At 43.6% G+C, this 23,029-nt stretch overlaps 2 protein-coding genes across 3 annotated transcripts in view; both read left to right on the forward strand.

Annotated features, from left to right (window-relative positions):
- The window catches only part of LOC105567146 (potassium voltage-gated channel subfamily H member 8), a 29,912-nt gene extending 16,541 nt beyond the window's left edge, over nucleotides 1-13,371 (forward strand). Inside the window, exons 5-16 of the mRNA XM_012021762.1 lie at nucleotides 790-917; nucleotides 1,413-1,641; nucleotides 3,481-3,644; nucleotides 4,351-4,564; nucleotides 5,526-5,705; nucleotides 5,906-6,105; nucleotides 6,249-6,498; nucleotides 6,644-6,903; nucleotides 7,297-7,448; nucleotides 8,152-8,320; nucleotides 8,614-8,998; nucleotides 9,937-13,371. Coding sequence (XP_011877152.1) covers nucleotides 790-917; nucleotides 1,413-1,641; nucleotides 3,481-3,644; nucleotides 4,351-4,564; nucleotides 5,526-5,705; nucleotides 5,906-6,105; nucleotides 6,249-6,498; nucleotides 6,644-6,903; nucleotides 7,297-7,448; nucleotides 8,152-8,320; nucleotides 8,614-8,998; nucleotides 9,937-10,130 — 2,525 coding nt within the window. The 3' untranslated portion in view covers nucleotides 10,131-13,371. The remainder of the gene's footprint in view (nucleotides 1-789; nucleotides 918-1,412; nucleotides 1,642-3,480; nucleotides 3,645-4,350; nucleotides 4,565-5,525; nucleotides 5,706-5,905; nucleotides 6,106-6,248; nucleotides 6,499-6,643; nucleotides 6,904-7,296; nucleotides 7,449-8,151; nucleotides 8,321-8,613; nucleotides 8,999-9,936) is intronic.
- Nucleotides 13,372-14,463: 1,092 nt separating this feature from the next.
- LOC105567154 (tropomyosin-1) lies at nucleotides 14,464-18,992 on the forward strand. Of its 2 annotated transcripts, none has more exons than XM_012021771.1 (7): nucleotides 14,464-14,678; nucleotides 16,941-17,228; nucleotides 17,333-17,466; nucleotides 17,887-18,075; nucleotides 18,169-18,244; nucleotides 18,364-18,496; nucleotides 18,583-18,992. In XM_012021771.1, the coding sequence occupies exons 2-7, from the start codon at nucleotides 16,989-16,991 to the stop codon at nucleotides 18,663-18,665; spliced, it is 855 nt and encodes a 284-aa protein (XP_011877161.1). In that variant the 5' UTR covers nucleotides 14,464-14,678; nucleotides 16,941-16,988; the 3' UTR covers nucleotides 18,666-18,992. The 2 variants fall into 2 exon arrangements, with proteins under 2 accessions (XP_011877161.1, XP_011877162.1); XM_012021772.1 differs by lacking the exon at nucleotides 14,464-14,678 and adding an exon at nucleotides 14,893-15,024.
- Nucleotides 18,993-23,029: the final 4,037 nt, after the last annotated feature.

The raw sequence follows: 23,029 nt of genomic DNA on the forward strand, positions 1-23,029 counted from the left end.
ATGATGCGTTCTCTCGCGGCGCCGTGCCAAAAATACGACTTGAACTCGGAGTTTACGAGTTACGCATCGCAGGATGGGTAGGAATTGGCCCTTTTACGCCTTTCTCTCACACCGCGTTTCAAACGAGCCGCACACCGCGCGCACACGCAACACGCTGCTGCACGAATCACCGTCGCAACGCCGGGGGTTGGTAACCGAACTGTTCGGAAAGAGAGAGAAAAAAAAAGAAGAGAACAAACCTCAGAGATCTGCCGTAATCCTCGATTTGTCAGTAAAGTCCTCCTTTCGGATTACGCACGGCATTACCGTTAATAAGAGTGCTCGTTCGGACTCGAATCGTAATGCCAATTAGACTGGATTAGTTCGGTTACAAACTTTGCGCTGGATACTCACAGAACACAGATTCACCAATCGGAATTTGTATCATTATGCAAGAGGAACTTTATTTGCCGTGTATGCAAATGCTACCATATTTACTTTCGTACACGTGTACACACGTCGATTTTTTCGTTAGCTCACGTTACAATCGCTGCAAAATAATAACGCTCCGAAGAAGAGAACCCCGTTCTCGTCGCGAAATTTTTTTGGACTACACATATATTTTTGTACGTGCGCGCGTACGTATGTTTTGCCAGAACGTGTGGGTGTGCGTGCGTATGTTTCTATTTGCATTTCCTCCAATTAATGCTTTCTACGTGATTTTTATCCTTCAGAATACTTGGATATTTCTATACCACTGTACATAATCTCTCTCCTCTGGTCCAATAATAGCGCGATTTACAATTCCAGACTCGAATGGCAATATCGACCCTGAGGCACCGCCTTCCAATTACGGTAGAAGAAGAAGTCGCGCCGTCCTTTATCAACTGTCGGGCCATTACAAGCAGGACAATAAGCACAAAATTAAGCTAAACAATGTACGTCTATTTATTTTCTCCTCAAAATCTGCCATCTTTTGTGGGGGGGAAAAAAATTAACGGTTAAATTATAACGAAGCGCGGTAATTGAGAAAATAATGAGAACTTATTACCCGCGATAATGTGTCTCTCATCACGCTGGGAGTTAATAATTATATTTCACATTTTATTCCTAAATAAGATTAAAGTAATATATAAAGTTCTCCCCGACAAAGATACATGCCAGCAAGAGGAATTTACTTTCCCGTTAATTAACGTTCAACATTTGTAACTGTCACTTTGCGAGTCGGCTCGCACTTGGAATTGAATAATGTGGATAAAGGTTTATCGAGTAAGATCTCCTTTGGAAATTGCAATGTAACAAAAAGAAGCTTTAACGCGATTAACGTTATTACGTTATTATTCGACCGCCGAAAAATTCGGTAACCCTCAGGGCGAGAGAGAGAGAGAGAGAGAGAGAGAGCGCGCTTCCTCTTAAATTGCATATTATTCTAGACGCTTCTGCATTCAACCGCGCCGCCTTTACCGGAATACAAAACGACAACCGTCAAAAAGTCGCATTTTATTCTCAGCCACTACGGTGGCTTCAAGTCCTGCTGGGACTGGTTGATTCTCATCGCGACCTTTTACGTGGCAATAATCGTTCCCTATAACGCGAGCTTCATCAACATCGATAGGCCTACCATGGTCAGTGACGTTGTCGTCGAAGTGCTCTTCATTATCGGTGAGTATATCCTACCTCCAATTTTCGACCCTCTCGTGCCCTTTAGACCTCGCTTTATCCCTTCATCTCGCCGATGAGATTCTCGTCTGAACCGTAATCCTCCCTGGATCGTTCCAGGTAAACGAATTCTCTATTTTAGAAAAAAAAGGGGGGGAAAGGTACAATCTTAACGCGCCTTTATGCCGATAAACGGGAGTAATTAACTCACCATTCTCGATACTGTTATCCCATCTAGCGTCGGCAAATTACGTACATCGCGATCGGTCCGTTAAACATCGCGCTATATATAATCGCGTAAGCGAACGCACCATTTCTAAGGAAGAAAATAAATCAAGATCCAATCGTTAGCTTGTAGTAGAAATCGATTGCTCTTGGCCCTTTTGGAACAATGTTTCCGAGAAGGAAATGAGAAAAGTCCAACCCATCGGTTCAATTGGCAACACCTGGAGCTCGTTAGACCGAAACCAGGAGAAGCGATCAGCCGCCCACCTTTTTACATCGCGTTGTAATCCGTAACTTTCGGCTCGGCTCTCGCGCAGCAGCGTCTACCAAATGAAAACGTAGCGGAAGTGTTTTTTCCAAAATGAAACCTCCGAGCTAATTGACAACGAGCGTTTAGAGAGGGTTGAACAACAGGAGAGCGGTGCGTTTAAATCCGCATTAATCGAGTATACAAAGCTACTTTAACTTTTCGACAGCATCGAAAGAAAGTTACCGGATAATGGAACAGGTCAATTACGGGGGGATTTAATGATGATGGAAAAAAAAAGAAGTGGGTTTTACCTTTAGGAAGCCTTCGGTTTAATGACAAGCGCGCGCGCGCGCTATAATGCCGATCCTTTGATTTAATTTTTAAATTATTCGCGACAGTGAGGCTGCAGGCTAATTCTGACAAGCGTAGGATACTGCATTGTGTAAACGATGGTAAATAAACAACGTGCACTTTCAATACACTCGTTAGTTTAACATCGATTTTTAACTGTCAAACGAAATTGCGCTGTCACGAGGCTGAACGAGGCAGATAAAATTCGCATTAAAAGACAATCCGCATTACAGAGCTGGGGCGAACTTTTTATTTTCCTTTTCCATGCACGCGAGCGTACAAAACATTTTAATGACAGACTCTTTAACAAGTCGATCATATTACGATTAATGCGGGATTAACGAGTGGCGATATTTCGCGCGTACATCGGCGTGTGATATGTAAAATATCGACTATCTGCGACTTTTAAACGAGGTTACTTCGCGGATAAGTGGACGTGGAACGTGAATTTCGCGGCTGAAATCCAATTTGCAAATGGGATTAAAAGGCATTCATCGCACAAAGCCAAAGTTTCGTTCAGCTGCTTGATACGTTTGTAGGAATAGAAACTAGGCGGGACAACAAGCGGGAAAGCCGGTCCCCTCTCTTCGTTTATTTAGGCGTGTATAATACATGTGCAGACGCTGCGCTTTACATTCGCTCGCAATCACGATTATTGTCGCGCGTCGGGCTGAAAACAATGTTTTCTGTTCCGCGGGAAACACGCCTAATTGACATTTTTCAATAAAGAAGCGATTAATTGGGGGACAATTCGCGCAAACTCAATGGACCGTCGGTAATTGCGATTTATTCAGCAAGACTCGCAACCTTTTGCGACTAATATAATTGAAATGCAAAGAAAGTGCCTAATTATAATTATAAAACGTTTAAATTAAAATCTCACTTTCGTTGGTTGTGCAACTTTCGAGACTTTTAAGTCGATTATAGCAAGTCGGATACCCGTCCCGTGCGCGCGAAAGATTCTGATCGTTCCGTACGCATTGCGAATGTACGTGTGCTCTATTATTCCTCCCCAGATATCGTTTTGAACTTCAGAACAACGTACGTGAGCAGAAAGGGCGAAGTCGTCAGCAATAGCAGAAGCATCGCCGTGAATTACGTGAAAGGCTGGTTCTTTGTTGACCTCGTGGCGGCATTGCCGTTTGATTTTCTCTATGCCTCAGACGTTTACAGCGGCGAGGTAGGTACCTTTCGTCTCCGCTTACAAATAGCTTTATGAGTTAGCTCAATTTATCTTGTAATAAGGAGCAGGTAACTTTTACACGATAAGCTCTTTTCTCGCAAAATATTGAATCTACGATCTTGCCCTGCAATCTCCAGGAGATTGGAATCTTCACAGCACTTTTTAACTTTTAATCCAATGTAAGAAAAATTTCTCGTTCTTTTTTTTTCGTGGAAATTCAATTGAAACAAAAATAAAATGTTGGAGCAAGACGAAGATCCGAATGAGAATAGTTGAGTTACGGCGGAGAAATCTAAAAATATGGAACGGTACGTGGAATCTGTTTCGTTCCGGTATCAGTTTCGCGGTAATTGCTAATTTCAAATTTCCGTCAGGCATCAACCCAATGAGACGTTAAGCTAATTAATTTGCCCCGGGTGTAATAGAAAATCGATGCCTTATGTCCAGATTAATTGTAAAACCATGCATTATACGAAAATACCTCTTTACCAAAACGTTAATTTTTAGCTTGGCAAGTCACTTGTGCAAAATTGTGTGTTCATTAAATGAACAGAATTGCTTTTGCAACCAAATATACGATAAAAATTGCCGCGGCATCTACATTCCGCATCTTGCCGGGAAACCCCCGTGTGGGATCTTAACGCGTTGAAAAGAAAAAATGCCAGATTTATGTACAAATACCCCTTGTCGATCTCTGTTACAGGAATCGGCGCACAGCAACATTCATTTAGTGAAACTCACAAGATTACTAAGACTCGCGCGACTGCTACAAAAAATGGACAGATACTCGCAATACAGCGCGGTAATTTTAACGATGCTTATGCTCTTCTTCATCGTGGTGGCGCATTGGCTGGCATGCGTCTGGTACGTGATCGCCGAAAAGGAGCGACTGCGGAACGACAAGGATTGGGATCTGGGTAAGTCTCTCGGAAACCGCTTCGGCAGTTTATTTAATATTTGCGAGCTGCCTGCCGCGCGGAATTTTTACGGGAGATACCGTATTCGTGAAAGTAGCTAGATTGCCGATCCTTCGAGAACACGCAGGTATTCTCTATATCTATACAAAAACAATCTGAGGGCGGCCTTCGTGACCTATAAAAATCACTCGACGCTATCTACCTTGCGGAAGGATGTCTGCACATCCGACGTAGAATTGCGCGAACGGATCTGTACCGCTAGAAAAGATCCTCTCGGCGTGGAAACGTTTGCATAAGATTTGTGGGGATTGTTATCCGATAGTTATTGAGAAAATGTTTCAGCACAGTGATATAAAATCGTTTCTCCACAGTGATATAAAAGTACAAGCTCCGCGTGTCAAACGTGAAATATGGAAATGAAAATGCAAAACGGGGGAATTTGGAAAGTATAAAAATTAATGACTGGAGGAAATCTCACAAGTCGCCAGAAGTAATTGAAATCTTCCGAATATCACTTGGCCGTGTCTGGTAAATTTTTATGTTAAAACTCACGACGTTTCGACCGTGGCTTTTTGGTTCTTTCCATGTGATAATTGTGCCAATAATTCCGTATGGTAAATCACAACAACTGTTGTCAAACACTCAGTCATGTTCTGTCGTTCGTGAAACCGAGACCAGTTCTTTGGATTTGCCACACGGAATTATTGACACAATTGTCACTTGAAAGCCATGGTCGAAACGTTGCGAGTTTTAACATAAAAATTTGCCAGACATGGTATCAAGTAATACTCTGACGTTTACGAAAATTAATATCTACGCAGCTGGATAATGTTTTTATTAAATTGTACGAAAATGCAGTAGCCTGGCAGTTTTCAACGAGCAATTTTCAACGATATAAAAAGACGACAAACAGCCAAACTAAAAACTAAACGGCTGGAACTGCCGCGTTAATGTGTTCCAGGCTGGATACATACCCTGGCTGAGAAATTGAAGATATCGGTGCAAAACGTCACGCACACGGAGAGCTACATAACGGCATTATATTTCACCTGCAGTAGTCTAACTTCCGTAGGTTTCGGAAATGTTTCGGCAAACACGTTCTCGGAGAAATTCTTCTCCATTTGCACGATGCTGATTGGGGGTAAGTTTTGATTCGTCGAAGAAAAATGAGACTGTCGTGTTGCCTATCAAATTTCCTGGCACAGTATCACGAATGCTTAGTGTGCCAATAATCGTTCCTTTCTTAACATTGACGGCGATTTCACGGTAAAATCCATCGTGCATTCAATATACTCTTACCGGGGCATCGCGCGCACATTGTGAGTAAGGTTTGTATTTCAGCTCTTATGCACGCCGTGGTATTCGGCAATGTTACCGCGATTATTCAGAGAATGTACTCAAGAAGGTCCCAGTATCAGACAAAGTTACGGGATCTCAAAGATTTTCTAGTCTTACATCAAATCCCGGAAGAGCTGAAGCAGCGAATGCAGGATTACTTTCAAACTATGTGGTCATTAAACCACGGTATTGACGTGCACGAGGTAAAAGAACCGTGCTTTGTTCTGCTTAATTAAAAAAATTTTATAGCACGTACCGACCAGTGTCGTATCAAAGCGCCAAGTCGCAAATAGTGATGCAAATCGCTACGATGCTCGTTGTAATATGTAATCATTTTTTTCCGCAGACTCTCAAACAATTTCCCGAGGAACTGCGGGGGGATGTTTCGATGCATCTTCATCGAGAGATTTTAAGTTTACCGATATTCGAAGCCGCCTCGCAGGGATGTTTAAAGCTACTCTCGTTGCATATCAGAAATAACTTTTGCGCCCCCGGCGAATTTCTCATTCACAAAGGCGACACGCTTTCGTACATTTATTATCTGTGCAACGGATCCATGGAAGTTGTGCAAAACAGCATGGTGGTCGCAATTTTAGGTAACGAACGCGATTCACTTTCTTTCTTCCACAGATAATTTCACGCCTTAATTGGAGATCAGTTAGGACACTAAACTGATACGCAGCTCGATGCGCGGAGATATTAATCTGCGAGTAAACCTCATCCCTCGTCTTATCTTTTAAGGGAAGGGAGATTTAGTGGGTTGCGATATAAACGTTCATCTGCAACACGGAAATAATGGCGGCGGCACGACTGGATCTGGCTCGGTTGACGTAGTGAGATCCAGCTGCGACGTCAAGGCGCTAACATATTGCGATTTGAAATGCGTACACATGCAGGGCTTAGTCGAGGTTCTTCGACTCTACCCCGAGTACCAGCACGAGTTTGCGCACGATATACAACACGATCTTACGTACAATTTACGTGAAGGATACGAGGCAGAGGTAATTAACTTTATGCACTCCCTTGAGAGAAAGGAAGAGAGAATGAGGGAGGGAGGGAAAGGTACAGAGAGGTAGAACAACAAGAGTATCAGATGTCGTTTTAATTGAAGATATGTTTAGAGAGCCACGCTGAGAGAAGTTTAAGATATTTAAATATATTTTTCAGAAGACATATTGTGATTTTCAATTTTAAGTAGGAGAACTTGTTTAATCAGTAATGTACTTAATATGTTTCACATAAATTTTGATATGTACAAAGAGTAAAAGAACTCGCACACTTAATATGTGTGTATAAAAAGAACGATGTGAGTTATTATTATTTCGCAAAAATCGCTGAGCTAGAACTCTGTCCAGGTGTGAAATTTACCGGTCTCCTTGTCGCGTAAATTTTAGCAGGAGTCCGATGTAAATGGCCCGTCATTGACACTGCCCTCCATCAGCGAGGACGATGAGAACTTAGCCGAAGAGGGCGAAACTTCTCCCCTCTCGCCCCCGAACAAATCACCACTTCACACCTCTTCGAGCCCGCGACACGCAAAGTTCAGGTGAGTTCTTACTCAGAGGATAAAATCGGCGGGATCGCAGAATCTTATAAACTATGGAAAGCTAAAAAGGGAAAGGTGTGGGTTAAATAAACGATGATAAGATAAAAATTTCAACGGCGTAAAAAGGTTGAGATAATGGATAGACCATGAGAGCGGAGGAAAAAGTTAATCTGGTGGTTTAGGAGTTTTTGCCTTTTCACTTTTCCTGAGAACATTTTTTTTCTTTCGCGTCGATCTGCTCTCTCGGGGAAAAATAATAGCTGAAGTATATTCGATTCTTTTTGCCGATCAAATATATCCAACATTCTTATTCCCAGAAAAAGAACATTTCTTTTTTTTTCTCAGCGGTTTCAAGTATTTTATCAAGTAACATACAAGTGCAGGGTAAAGTCGAGGCGTAAGAAAAATACCTCGAATTGTAAGACGAGCAATTTGCCGGTTCCCTTTTCTGAAGAAAGAAATCCTCAATTGTAGGATAACATGATTTTCCGCACGAAGAACTTGAGCGTCTCCCAAAGTCGATCCGGTTTCAGACGGTGATATATCGCCGGTAAATTGTAGCGGAGTGTATAATCCACTTTTGGATTTCTTACTTCGGTATTTTCGCGCCGTGATTCCGACATCGTTTCGCTGAGCGTCCTCGATATTTCAGATCAGATACTCGCATAATGAGGAATAAAGTTAACTTTGTTTGGAACATCAGGGAGGACTACAGAGAAGGGAGACGAGCAGGAAGGGGAGTCCTGCTACGAGGTAGGGCAGCGCAAGTGATCGCGCAAGAATCCGTAGAGGAGCACATCCGAGGATCCGTGGAGAGACTCGATAATCAGTTTTCCACGCTGCATCAGGACGTTGCGACGCTCAGTTGCGAGGTACTTTATACGGATCCCCGATTTCAATCCGGCTCAGAGACATTACGCGAAATTGTTTTACACTTATCCGCCTATACCGGTACTTCCCTCGAGATTTCTTGGATTTAAATAAGAATCCGTGAGCACGCGTAAGAAATGAATGAACCTTCAATTGACTCGGAGACATTTATTCTGCAGAACTGAACTTGTCATTTCCGTCCCTCTCAGTTCTATTCGAACATATGCAAAGTACCCGGATTATTCGGGAGGTGCCCGAGGCCGCGGGATTAAAATGACGCGCGTTGAATCGACAGGTGCGCAACGCCATTCAAGCGTTGCAGATGCTCGCCTGCTCACCCCAGAGTAATCCGAATCTGCCGACCCCGGCGGCGAGCCGCGGCAGCGGCGTCCTCGCGAGGAGCTCGTCCCATCCCCCGGACGCTATTTGTTGGAATCCGCCGGCGAGATTGATCGACGCATCGACGCAGACGGATTGGCCGGCCGATCTGTTCGAGACGTGGGTGCGCGCGAATCCCCGCAGGGCCCTGAAGGCCCTCGGCCTCGATCCGGACGTCGTTCACCGGCTACCGCCGCCGTCGCCCACGCCGTCGCCGTCTTCGCCCCCGCCGCCGCCCTACGAGCCCCTGTCGCCTTTGGCGGCCTCGCCGCAGCAATCGCCCTCGCAGTCTCCGACCACAGGTAATTTCGTTAACGCATTTGTCAAAGGCATACTTGTGTATATAAAAAGAGGCGGGTTTATTAAAACGATTTCATACAAAAAGATCCTCGAAAGAGGGGAGGGGACGGTCCCTTGGGCGGGTAAGATATATACGCGCGCGTGGGAAAATAATATTTCTTAGGGGAATAAATGTATACCCTCCCCCGTGTGTGGACGAGATACTCATATATTACGAAAGAGATACGTCTCGTCGCAGGGAGGATAGTCGCTCATACGATTCCGCGAACATACGTTTCAACGTTTTTCGCAATAGGGATATCTCTCCGAGGAGGTAAAGAGTTTCTCCATTACGAGAAATGCGTTTTTCCACGAGGCAGAGATATCCCGTTGCGGGGGTGGTCGCGTACCCCGCTCGTGCATTTCCACGAGAAGTAAAGGGCTGCTTCGCGCGGCGAACTTGAACTTTGCCCGAGACTTTCACTTTGCAGAGGGAGGGGGGGGATACAATTCACTTTGGCGTCCTACGCGCGGGGGGTATCCCCTCGCGGGCAACCCTGATAGCACATAAGTCTCAGTTATGTTGCAGTTATGTTGCAAAGACGTTTCAATGTCTTTGCAACATAACTGAGACTTGTGCTATCAGGGAAGTTGCTCGCGAGTGTCTGCCCGCCGGACATTTTGCTCTTTCGGCAACAACGTTTCTACCCAGTCAGAAATGACTTGAAAGCCGACGTCGAAACGATATCGAATCGATGCATTTTTGGTTCCACTTTCGACTTGGCTCGAAAATGGAACCAAAAATGCATCGATTCGATATCGTTTCGACGTCGGTTTTCAAGTCATTTCTGACTGGGTACGTCAAGTTTCATGTGTTCGCCGAGGGGTCGATCCCGCGACGATCGTCGCAGACCGTTTCGCCGGCGGGGAACGTCTCAAGATACCTTTAAACCGATTTCAGGAAATGGCGGCTTCGTTTGTGGAATTACCCGCAACGCCCGGCACATTCCCCGATTGTACAGGCCGCCCAATTCAACCTGGGACACCGACAACACGGTGTGGCACCGCTTCAGCGCCGGCGACGCCGACAACGACGCGTCGCTGATACGTCTTCCGGAGTCGCGCTCATTGAAGTTCGATCCGTTCAACAGCTGAGCTGGTTAATTCACGAGGCCGCGTCCCGCTCAAAAAAATGTTTTCCCGATCGACGTGAATGCCGGAGGAAGAGGATGGCGGATTGGGCGAAACCTATATCAAACTACAAGACGCGAGTCGGGCGAATCTATCGAATCGAATAGCTTTACGCGTGCTTGAAGGGGGAGAACGTCTGGCAAGATTTCAATTCGGCAGCTTGCGAGAGCTGGTGCGCTAAACCGGCCCGAGCCACGCGTTAATTTCGAAGCTACAGGTTTGAGGCAATAATGTTTGATTGGCAGATTAATCGCGGTATCGTCAAACTGTTTGACATTTATCGGGATAAACATCTCGGCGCTTTAATGTTACGGACAGAATGGAATAATTTCTGATAAAAATCAAGCAGAGCGTAGAAAACTCCGCCGGGCTATTGATCGCGGTCCGCAATAGGAAACGGATGGACGGCGGTATATACGAGATTCATCAAAAAGTGGTTATTTCAAATCACGGCCGATAATGCGCATGCATATTCAGGCCCGTAATGTAATCGTTTATCGTAAACACGCGCTCGTTGACGCGACACTAGATTACTCGTAAATTGACATTTACGTTTCCTTTCGCCGTTAACGTCAATTCGTGATCTCGTTGTAATATTTAACTCTTGAATGCATCCGGTTATTTTGATCGCGAGACGAGACAAATTAAGACTGACGTAACATGCATATCAGAGCGAATATGCTTAGAGATTCTGTTTAGGCAACGAAAAAAAAGGGGGAGGAGGCGGGAAGTATGCGTGAAAATATTGTTTAAACCACTGTGTTGCGAATACGCGCGTGTCAATATCCAATTGCGATATCTCGTCCAGCGAAATATATAATTTATTAATATTACATCGTCATTTAATCCAAATCGATGATGAATAGATAATGTATCCCAGTAAAAATATTAATTTTAACGTTGAACATCAAATTGAATTTGAAGCGACACGTAAATACTTGAGGCACAAAATTTGTCAAATATTTTTACGCGATTAACGAGCGTTCTCGTGCAATGACAAATTTTGTTCGGGCGTCGTGCATTCAAGGGTTAAGCGATACTATATATATACATATATATATATTGTCCTAGGCATTTCTCACTGCCAAACAGGATAATACCTGACTTTACACGTCTCTGCTTTTTCGTTCCCGAAATAATATATTTGACCTTTGAATAAAATATGAGCTCTCGCCTCCCTGCGTCCTTCTACCGTGTGTAATCCTCCAATTTAATAATTGCGTGAAATGTACGTTAAAAACGTACGCTCCCAAACAATTCCACTATCAAGAATTATAATTATCCTACCCTGCCGTCTGCACAACCCGCGTAATGTCCTGAAAAGCTAGAAAACCCACATCTACCTATATCAACCTATGTGAAGCGTTTTCTACTTAATATTACATAATATATAATTTTGTCTTTTGTAGATAGTACGCGTAATTTCTGCTCATATAAGCGCGCGGCTTGGAGGAGTATCGGGTCTTCGCTATTACGTTAAGTTGCGTATCTCCACTGAAACAAAGTCGAACGCCTCGCGCAGCTCCGTCACGCGAAGCAATTCCATCACGAGAGTTTTACTCGAAAGTTAGGGTAGCAATAATGTGCACAACACATTTCAATGTACACGGTCGACGTCCAATCTAGAGAGTAGCATGTTCGTTAAATAGATATAAAGATGGTAGCGCGTCTTCGCGCGGAAGAGACGACGACGACGACGGCGGTTCGGAAGTGACGCGGCAGCCCCCGTCTTACAGCGCGAAATAACTTCGTGGCCCACTTCGCCGTGGGAATGCGCGTCCATCGTAGGCCGCGTCGCGAGAATCTGTCTTATCTAGCTGTAAGCAACTTCTTAGATTAATTCAGACATGTACATAGGGAGAGCGACGTTGAAAATATGTGATAGGGCACGGCTTTGGCCATGCACGACTACGTTCGTTCAAAACACTTCCGCCGTTATTTGTGAAAAGTTCGGCGTGCCGCAGCTGCTGATGAAAAGACGGAAATAAGTCGATCCGTGGATCATCACCGAGAGCGGTCAATAGTCACTGATTTGCAGTCATAAGTACACAGCTGAAAGCCGCGGCGGTGCCCAGTGAGAGACGATTCGTCGATCGATGCCGGATCGACGTCGATACGGCGGTGTCGATGTCGCGTCGACGTCGTCCCGACGAGTCACTTCTCGCTCTGGATATATTTATAACTGTTCAGTGATAATTGACTGATTCATTTTTAGAGAGTCAGCTCAATTGTTTGCCCACGCACGATCTAACGTGGAAAAATATGCGTACACAGACAGGCAGGAATGCCTGGACATTTCTATAATTATAGAATACATTATAGAAATGTCCAGGCACTCCTGCCTGTCTGTTTACACTGACCGGCAATGAATCGTTTCGCGAGAGGGGAATTGTGGTTCCCACCCCCGTTGATCATTCGTCGATCGGCTGGAGTGGAGAAGCGAGTCGCTTTCCCCTCTTGCGAAGCGACTCATCGCCGATGACTGTACGCGTCGGTTTCCGAGTCCGTCACGCGGACATCGCGCGTGATAATCGCGGAGGGAAAAGAAAAACGCAATTATGTTAAAACTTCGATTAGATACGTTATCAAGATTCACGAGATCTGAGATATTTTCACAAATATCGTTGGAAGGAGCTGTTTTATAAATATTTCATATATTTTGTTATACTATTTCTATGCTCCTCGCATTATAATTCAAGCTAGATATATTATGACGTTATATCTAAACACCCTTCATGACTTCTACCACTTTTTACACTCCTAAACAGGACTGCGAAGTAGCATTGAGCCCTCCTGGATTCTATCGTAATAAGGTCAACAAGCACAAAACAGTAATAGAGCAGTTTCTCTTCCTAATTATCTCGTCGAAGTCAAGGACCTCGTTGAAATGTCTTTAAGAGTATTTTTTGACCAGCTGGTGGAACGTACAAGTAAACGGGCGGCGCCGTTCGCGTTAATCCCATGCCGCGTACAGGCATTTTTCCGTCGTGAAAGGTTGCACGCGCAAAACGACGTAAAAATAGACCGCTAGAGTACTCCACTTTAAAGTATTCCGTTCCCTTTAAAGGAGAAATGTGGAATTTTATGCAATTTATCGGCAATAATGCGCGAAGGATTCGAGATGATGGATTGAGGTAGCGCGGAGGTGGCGCGATAAAGTCTGAAAAGATACGCGAATTTCGATAAACCATCTCGGGGGGTGGGGGGGGGGGGCTTGCGTGCGTACGCGTATGCATATATTCGGTGTAATCCTGCGCCGTAAGGGATTAACGCGAAGTATTATTGTGTACATACACACGTAACTGCGCGTGTACAAAAATAAGCCGCGAATTTACGTGCGAAGTCAAGGGATTATCCGATTAATTCGAACTCTGCGCAGTCGTGTTTCTCATTGTACATTTATCGGCAGGACTAGTTAGTAAAACTTCAAATGACGGCCTTAAAATAAAGATTTATTTTTTTCACGATGATAAATGTCTGGCAACAGGTGAACGTGGCGAGGCGGAGCGATCTCTAAAAGTGATTCGCCGAGCGATAGAACCGCGAAACGGAAATAAAACAGGAAATGAGAGAGAGAGAGAGAGAGAGAGAGAGAGAGAGAGAGAGAGAGAGAACAGGTATTTCTTCTACGACGTTAATCCTTATAAAAATATATATCTGAACGTTTGTAAATATTTTTAAACACTTGTACAATGTGCTTATAAGTGGCATTCTTTGTTCGACAGATGGGTTATGAATAATAATAAACGAAAAATAATCAAAAGCACCACTGTGTGTCCGCGTCTGTGGGAATGCGTTCTGCGAAGCGAAGTTGCCCTCCGTCAAGAATCCCGAGGTACAATCATTCAGTCGCAACTCGCGGAGAAAAGCATGCGATATCTCCATTTCGCGCAATTTTCCGAACCGGAATGAGCCGAAAAACCGAGAGTTGCGTAAAATACGACCTCGCGAGAGAGAGAGAGAGAGAGAGAGAGAGAGAGAGAGAGAGAGAGAGAGAGAGAGAAAGAGAGAAAGATCGGTCGATGTACGCATTTTTTTTCTATAAAGAATGAAATCGCGGAGAGGGAGGGAATCTGGAGCAGAGTTAATTTAACAAAAAAGCCAGGGGGGAAGTCTCGCGGCCGCGCGAAACGGGAATCGTAAGCGGACACTTCGGACAGGCGTCTACTCTCCGTCTACGGTCCGCCGTGAGGTTTCACCCTCGCGCGCGAGAGGCGAGAGGCCGTTCGCGCGCGAGCCTGGTCGGCGGCTCCTGGAGCGGCGCGGATGCCGCCGGACGCCGACGCACGGCGACCGTGTGCCGCGCTCCAGCAGAGACGGGACGAAGATGCGACAGATCGTCCGCGGATCGTGGCGCGAGAGCAGAAAATAAACGTGTTACGGGGGGCTCGCGGGCGGGCCATTTTTGGGATCCCCACCCCGGGGCGACGTGACACGCGTCCTTCCGCCGCGCGCCTTTCCGTTCTCCGTTCAGATACTCGTCTCGCGCTGCTCCGACCGCTCGGATTTTTGGTAAGTGCATCCCCCGCCGCCGAGAACCTTTTCCCGCAGTGAAAACGCTTCGCTTCGCTTCTCTTTCTCTTTCTTTCTCTCTTTCTCTCTCTCTCTCTCTCTCGCTCTCTCTTTCTGTCTACCTTCTCTGTCTTCTACGCTTTACCCCGTGACAGCGCGATGAGGAACGAGCTCCCGTTGGCGAGCGTTGGAGAACGGAAGTGGCGAACGGATGCGTCGGATCCCGCCGCTCGTCGACAGGATAAAATGGAATAAAATGGAATTAACCGACGGCACCCGATGGCTCCTCTCGGGGAGCTTTAACCCTGGATTTTTAGCGACTCGTCGGTATTTCGTAGCGGCGCCCGTAAGTAGTAATCTTCGCGAAGTAAACCACCCCCTCCCACCCCCTACGGCGGATGTTGATCGCCACAGTGAGATCAGTGAGAGGTGCCGCGGGAGAAAACGGCGCTCCCGCCTACGGTACGAGTGCCACGGAAACGCGTCCCCGAGGAGGAGAGGAAAGTGCTCGGAAAAGATTGCAGCGGGACGATTCAGTGCCGACAGTTGTCCTGCAGTGCTCGAAATTGGGTTGCCGTTTCTGTGTTCGTTCGTCCGCGCCCGCCGCTTCAAATACTTACAACCCGTCCCCCAGCAGCACGGTGCATGGTCCAGGCATCGGTTAAACATCGGCCCGATACAGCCGAATATACAATTGGTCCCGTGCACCGTGCTACCAGGGGTGTTTCTAACGTTTCGACCCTAAGTTGGTTTGCTTCAGCCCGGCCGCGTCTGATCCAATTTATTGTACCTGTAGCTTTTCACTCGACGACGGAAACGACGTTTAACTTCTTGCAGGAAGCTATAATCGTTTTCACGAAGATGTCTTGGAGACCGGGCAGCTTCGCGAGACTTTCTAACCGCCGGCAAATAATAACAGCTCTGCTAACGCTTGAGGAATTTGCTTTCGGGCTTAACACAAAGCAATGCCGTAAGTAGCATTCGTAACTGTCAACCGCGTGCATGCGCTGATCCGTTACACGCACACCTTTTGCCGCAAACACATCCCCCGAAACGATGCTCGCTTTGTGCAACGCGGCGAACCTGTCGGCTCGCCCCGACCGGAAGCGAAGAAATTGCACGTGCGAAGAAATGGCCGCGCGAAATAGATTGCAGGGCGCTGTCTTTCCACGATAATAAATAACGGTGTTGCATCACTCCGATGTGGGTTGACAAACGCAATCGGCACACGGCTCAGGCCCCCTCGGCAAGTTATTAATATCCCGGGCTCAGACGTTACAACCCGAATAACATTTTGATCGGCTTTGCGGCAAATTTGTAAATTCCTCAAAATAAATCGCCCGAGCAATTCGATCCCTTCGCTCCCGGCCGAGGGTGGCCATTTATTTTGCGCGGCGAGCAGGCACTTAAGAGACAGCTTTATACATATTGAAAATCAATATAACATATTATGCTGCCACACGCTATCTTCTTAACGGCATTTCTACTTTAATGCGTTCCACGCGTATATTGGGCGTTGTTTTAAATCTCCTCTTCGCGATAATAAATTTGATTATATTGCGTCACAAACAGCATTGCCTTTTAACATATTCGAATTTACATAATAATATCCCCTCCCCCTCCCCCCTGTGCAAATTGCCGTTCTTCGGCCGTCGGGCATTTTGTTACGTTGATTTTGTCGCGCGTTTAAATTTCTATCATATTTGCCGCACAAAGGCACGCGGGGGGGATTTTCTGCGCGCGCGAAACGCCGCGAGAGGCGGACCCGCGAATTCGCGTGCGTAAAATTCGCGCGAGGTGGACCCGCCGAAGTTTTGTAAAGTGCTATTAATACGCGTCGGTTAGATCGAATGTCGGTCGACGGTGGCGGGCCAAGTAAAGCCCGTTCCTCTGGGTTACACGGCACTCGTTACGTTTTGGCCTCTCCGTGCGCCGCGCGGCGTCAGAGCTTTTGCCGCCGTCGTTCCGCACATATTTATAGAATCGGGCTGTAGATGCTATTTCCGTAGACGCTCCGATGCGTGCTCCTCCTCGTGCTTACGCGCTGCGATCACCCACGGATTCGAATTATGGCTTTGCAGAACGTCGGGCCCGACGGCACCGCACAGGCCGCGCGCTCGCGGCGCGTGCATATTTTCGGAAATGCCAAAACGCGGCCGCCCCCGAGCGTACACCGTGTCCCGCAAGCGCAAAAGCGCGAATGATCCCTTCGCTCGGCCGAGCGACGGCGATGGAATTTAACGCGAGCGCTTGTATTTTCAGCAAACTCGGTAATTTCGTTGGTAAGGTCCGCGAAAGCAAGCCGCCACCATGGATGTCATCAAGAAGAAGATGCAAGCGATGAAGCTTGAGAAAGACAATGCTATGGACAAGGCCGACACCTGCGAGGGCCAGGCGAAGGATGCGAATTTGCGCGCGGACAAGGTGCTCGAGGAAGTCGCGGACCTCACGAAGAAACTGGCTCAGGTCGAGGCCGATCTGGTAGCTAACAAGCAGGCTCTCGAGCAGGCCAACAAGGACTTCGAAGACCGCGAGAAATCTCTCACTAACGTAAGCCTCATAACGTTATCGTCACATTTCGTATTTTATATCGTGAACAAATGGGGAAAAAAATAACGATAGTGCGCGTATTCATGCACACTCGACTCTTCCAGGCCGAATCCGAGGTTGCTGCCCTTAACCGCAAGGTCCAACTTATCGAGGAGGATCTCGAGCGCTCGGAGGAACGATTGAACACCGCGACTGCTAAGCTGACCGAAGCTTCGCAGGCCGCCGACGAGTCTAGCCGGTAAATTGTACAGCTGAGAACGATCCGTAAACGCTTAAGACTGTCTTGCTAGACCGGTATCCATAATCAGGTCTTACGTATATTCGTGACACCGCCTTGAATTTATCTAAAGGCACTGTACGGAACATTTCATGGGCTACGGAGTATCTAAAGATGATCTTAAGACAGTCTTGAATATGAGATCTGACTATAAATATCAGCCTTGGTCGTAAACGTAGGGCAAGGCAGAGAGAAACGTAAGTCGTGAAAGGCTATTGTATACGACTTACGTTTCTCTCTGCCTTGCCTTACGTCCACGACTAATGCGGCGTCTAAAAGATCATTGTAGACGCCGCGTACGGATCGTTCTCTGCCATCAGCCTACGACTTAATCGATCCATCGGCCGATGTACCGCATTACGAAATGTGATACAATTGCAGTATGTGCAAAGTATTGGAAAACCGCGCGCAGCAGGACGAGGAGAGGATGGACCAGCTGACGAACCAACTGAAGGAGGCCCGCCTGCTCGCGGAAGACGCTGACGGAAAATCTGACGAAGTGTCGCGCAAGCTGGCCTTCGTTGAGGACGAGCTCGAGGTCGCGGAGGATCGTGTAAAGTCCGGCGAGGCGTAAGTGCCAAATCATGTGGCTTGATGCCAAAACAAGTAAAACAAGCTCCGTCATATTTTTATAATACTTTTCTGTTCCCTGCTTTCTCGCAGCAAGATCATGGAGCTGGAAGAGGAGTTGAAGGTCGTCGGTAACAGCTTGAAATCTTTGGAAGTCTCCGAAGAAAAGGCACGTAACTCATAGTATGAATAGAGAACATTGTATATTAATACAAATATGAAAATACTTAAATTTATTTAAAATATTGATGATCTGTTAATCTTTGAAATGCTAATCTTTATCCCCAGGCCAATCAACGAGTCGAAGAATTCAAGCGCCAACTGAAGACTTTGACGGTCAAATTGAAGGAAGCCGAGGCCCGCGCCGAGTTTGCCGAGAAGACCGTCAAGAAACTCCAGAAGGAGGTTGATAGGCTCGAAGGTGAGGTCTACGTGTTTTATTTAATATATATTATAAATTTTTGTCACGAGAGCGGCGCATGGAAATAAAATTATCTCGCGTTTCAGATGAATTGGGCATCAATAAGGACAGATACAAGTCGTTGGCCGACGAAATGGACTCGACGTTCGCCGAATTGGCAGGATATTAGATTACTTTATCTCGCTATGTTTTGTGCCTAATAATCTTCTTGTCGGGAAATCAACATTTTATGTTTTTGCGAACCGTTACAGAGCTCGATGTCGAGTCGTTTGACAAAAAGGAGAGACATGGGAAGTTATGCCTCGAACACATGACACACATACTACACTCACGTCCTTCGTAATTAACGTTGTTATTATAATGGAATTTATCGACGTGACCAAGTCGTGATTAATTCTACTCTGTTACATTATTGTACGAAAGATTAAGGGACATTCAATAAACAGTAACATAAATTCAATAAAAGGATATAAAAGCGCATTTCTGCTCCGATCAATCAAGCGATATTTAATGCACAGTATTTTCCTATTGCTTTGTATAAACGACATAGTCAAAATATCGCATACTTACGATATTTCGATGTAGCCAACTTCCTCATCATGCGAGAATAAAAAAAAATTTGTTTTTAAATAAATTAAAAGCGATGTTATAAATCTTTGGATACTGCAAGTCAAAAATTTCGAGTGTTTTTTGCGGACAGAAATTTAATTCTCTTTCTATTACGAAAATCAATGGACCATTCATTCCACTTTCTAAAAATCAGAATATTGGATAAAGCTTCACAAAAAAAGTAGCTATTTAAATTCCCAAATCAATTTTGGAACTCCATCCTTTAAACTTTAAACGATCATCAAACTCGAGAGAGGAGAATGGATAAGTGGAAATATTTCCATCGCGTATTAATTTCTAAAAAATTCTTCAAATACATGCGTTTTGATTTTTACGTTTCAGTCCGTTCGCAAGAATACCACCCTATATTTTGCCGGCACAAAAGATAATCTCATCTAATACACGATAAATCGATTATTTCAAAGTTGTAAATCTCTTTTAAATCGAAGCTCATCAAGAAAATATACTTGCATCTCTCGAGTCTTAAGTTATAATCTCATAATTCATAAAAATAAATATTTCCACTCCGGTATGGTACAATTTGAGAAACTCTTAATATTAAGCTAATAATAATTTCGTAGGACTATATAGGTATTAAGAACCATCCGCATTGCTCTCAAGACATTTATTATTTTTTAATATACTTAATAAATGTACACAGAACGTATATTCATCAAATGGGGATATAAATCGAGCAGTTTTGTCTTGTACTATGTCTCCAAAGTCATCGAGCATTTCTCATTCTGCACGCTATTCCGTGCATTATATACAGAAAATAAAGACTCGTGAGAAATGATACCTGTGCATCTATGAGCTACATAACATTGATCTAGAAACTCTTACAAAACCGCAATACAATGATCCTAGCGACTACGAATATGCAATTAAATATTATGCTACAATGATTAGATCAAGTACTCAGACGCATTTCACATAATATTCCTATTAACGTACATCGCGTATCACCATTCGAACATGATTATAAAAAACAATTATCCGTACATTCAACATTAAATATTGCGGATACATGAGATATTCCGCTCACGATAACATATGAAGGGTGATCTTTATATTAAATAGAATTTATGAAGCTTTAATCGCTATATTTATAAAAAGATGATAAGGATCTGTAATCGCAAAGTAGAAAAAGATTGAATAATGATGCAGCAATGTATTGAAGGAATGCACAGCACATCACCTCGATAGAAACCTATGCAATAAATTTATAAGCGCTTACGAATTTCTCAGATAGATTACAAATCCTAGATAACCGTGTGGATGCTTCGTAACATGACGTAGATTCTTTCCGATTAGCACGAGCGAACTTGGTTTAATATATCGACATTCGTAAAAAATGCCATTCGCAAAGTTGTAACAAAAAAAAACCTTCGCTCGGAAAAAGGCATCTAAAAAGACTATATCTAGTCTTATCAATTTATTTCTTTTGGCCGTTGTAAAAAATACGTCCTTATTATTTGATTACCCGAGGAAAGCACTTTAGCGTGCTGTTATAGAGAATATAGGTGTCGCGATTGACACATTCATCGAAATAAGTTCAAAAAATTTTTACACCATGCGATAACGATTAAAAATGGAGTTTAAAGGAAGATAAGTTTCAATAACAACGTATCCGTTAAATTAATCGCGGGTTGTGATTAAACCGCGATATTTTGCAATAATCTATTACAGTCATAAATATGTGCGCTGGGCTAATTTACTAGCAGGCAATATGGCAAAAAATCGCATTCGTTACAACATCCAATTTATGAGTGCGATTCACAGACATGTACAATATAACTGATTTCACGTTAATGTCTCACGGTATTATCTCCCTCGCGTGATAATACAAATATCATTTTTAAGCAAGTTGCAAACTTTTCTGGAATATAGCCATCTATAGGTGTCTCTTTGAGTGTGGTAAGATTAAAGAAAAGAATTGGGAATCCTGCTAATGTTTTGTAATGAAACAAGAGAAATTAGTTTTAGCCACGTCTTCTTATAAGAAGTCTTTTGTATCGTTGACTAAGAGAAACGTAAATAGTAATGTAAATACGAATCAATTTTTTAATGAACATTCTCATGGACGCATAAAATTAGAAAATATGTGTTGTCATAAAAGAGAAATTAAACGAACATTAGATTCCAGAGACATTTCGATGCGGCATCACTTGAAAAGACACTCTTTCATTTATTCGTGTTTTGTTACGGCAATGCATGCGGAACGACATAACATTGAGTATTTCAATCGACAAGCATACGCAACATACATACACGCACACACGTATACACACGCGTATATACATTTAATTCGATAGATCGACAACGACATACTTTTTGAAATATAACTGCGTAAACGCGCGCTATCTCACGCTCTTTGTTAACATTCTTATGAAGTATACCGCAAAAAAAAAAGAAGGACTGTACATAGTGCCTTAATTTATGTAATATACAAGTATTTTTTTTATATTATCAAAACATTAGACTGGTTGTATCAATTGCACGTAACATTATGACTGGTCTATGATAATGTACAAGATTTCATCGTTGAACTATGTACATTTTTCAACGCTGCGAAAATTAGACAGATTGGCGTGGATTACGAGGTAAAAGAAGATAGCTTAGCGTAACAATGTCACAAGTACGCCAATTTTAATTAACACAAAATTCACTTTAGTTAAAAGGAGAAAAGCTAGCAACAGGCAGAAAAATTGATACAGCATCCCAGCAAACACAAAGTAACAGTTACACAACTGTAAGTTAAAATTTCCTACTCAACAACATAACACACGTGTTATATAACAGTTATATTGTTGAGTAGGAAATTTTAACTTACAGTTATGTAACTGTTACTTTGTGTTTGCTGGGATATCGATGAATTACATTACAGCGTTTGAAATTTTGGTACAGAACTTTTTGGTACAGAACTTTTTGTCAAATTACAATCGCGAGAGACATTTAAAAATTTAGTAGCGATATCGTTATCATAATTGGACAATTTAACAATACAATCCGTAAGTCAAAAAATATTACAATTAAATAATTTCTTCTAGGAAAAGTTCTGAAAGAGAGAAGAATGCGCTTACGATATTTTATCTAATATACCTTAACATCACACGAGTTATCCCATAACTCTTTCATTTCCTATATGTTATCATACATACATAGATACATACGCTATATTACTAGATCGTCTTATATATGAATATTCTGTTCGCTTTGCAATACGTGTAAATATACGCTTTCTCTTTCTGATGACCGAGTAGTCATTATAAGCCAAGTATATCTATATTTCGTATAAACACTAATTTACAATTACTTATCTTCTTCGATCATATATATTCTTGTAATAAACATGAGTGATATTTTCTTTGCCAGCCATTAAATAACCGAACGAGTAATATTATTCGACCATAAATGATGGAAATTTCATTTAAAATATTACCTCAGCCAGGATTTGAACCTGGACCCCCTTGCTTCTAAGCAGGCGTCTCACCAATTCGACCAGTGAGGCATGTGGCAATATTTATCGCAATAAACTTTCAAATGATATTCCCCAGAGAGAAAGAGAGAGAGATATATATGTATATATATTTGTATTCGTCACTATAATAATAATTATTATTATTACAGTATATTACAAATTAATAATTTAAATACAGAAGTACTAGATGTATAATGATACAGCACTTTGAAAAAAGAAAAGTGTATATCAATACATTACACAGCAAACATGATACTCGCATTTTCTTCTTACAAATACTTTTTTTTTATATTACTAAATCAGTACTACGTGTGACACATGTGCTAAATAAAATCAACTTTGTTGTGTCCACATACTATAATAAATGCATCATAAATATAATTTTAATTACCCCAAAAGAAGATTGCGAATATTTTAAAAATAGCGAAGCGCTAAATCTTTAT

The sequence above is a fragment of the Vollenhovia emeryi genome, unplaced genomic scaffold (assembly GCF_000949405.1).
Source record: "Vollenhovia emeryi isolate VEMERY1.0 unplaced genomic scaffold, V.emery_V1.0 DF939140.1, whole genome shotgun sequence".
NCBI classification, from domain to species: Eukaryota; Metazoa; Arthropoda; class Insecta; order Hymenoptera; family Formicidae; genus Vollenhovia; species Vollenhovia emeryi.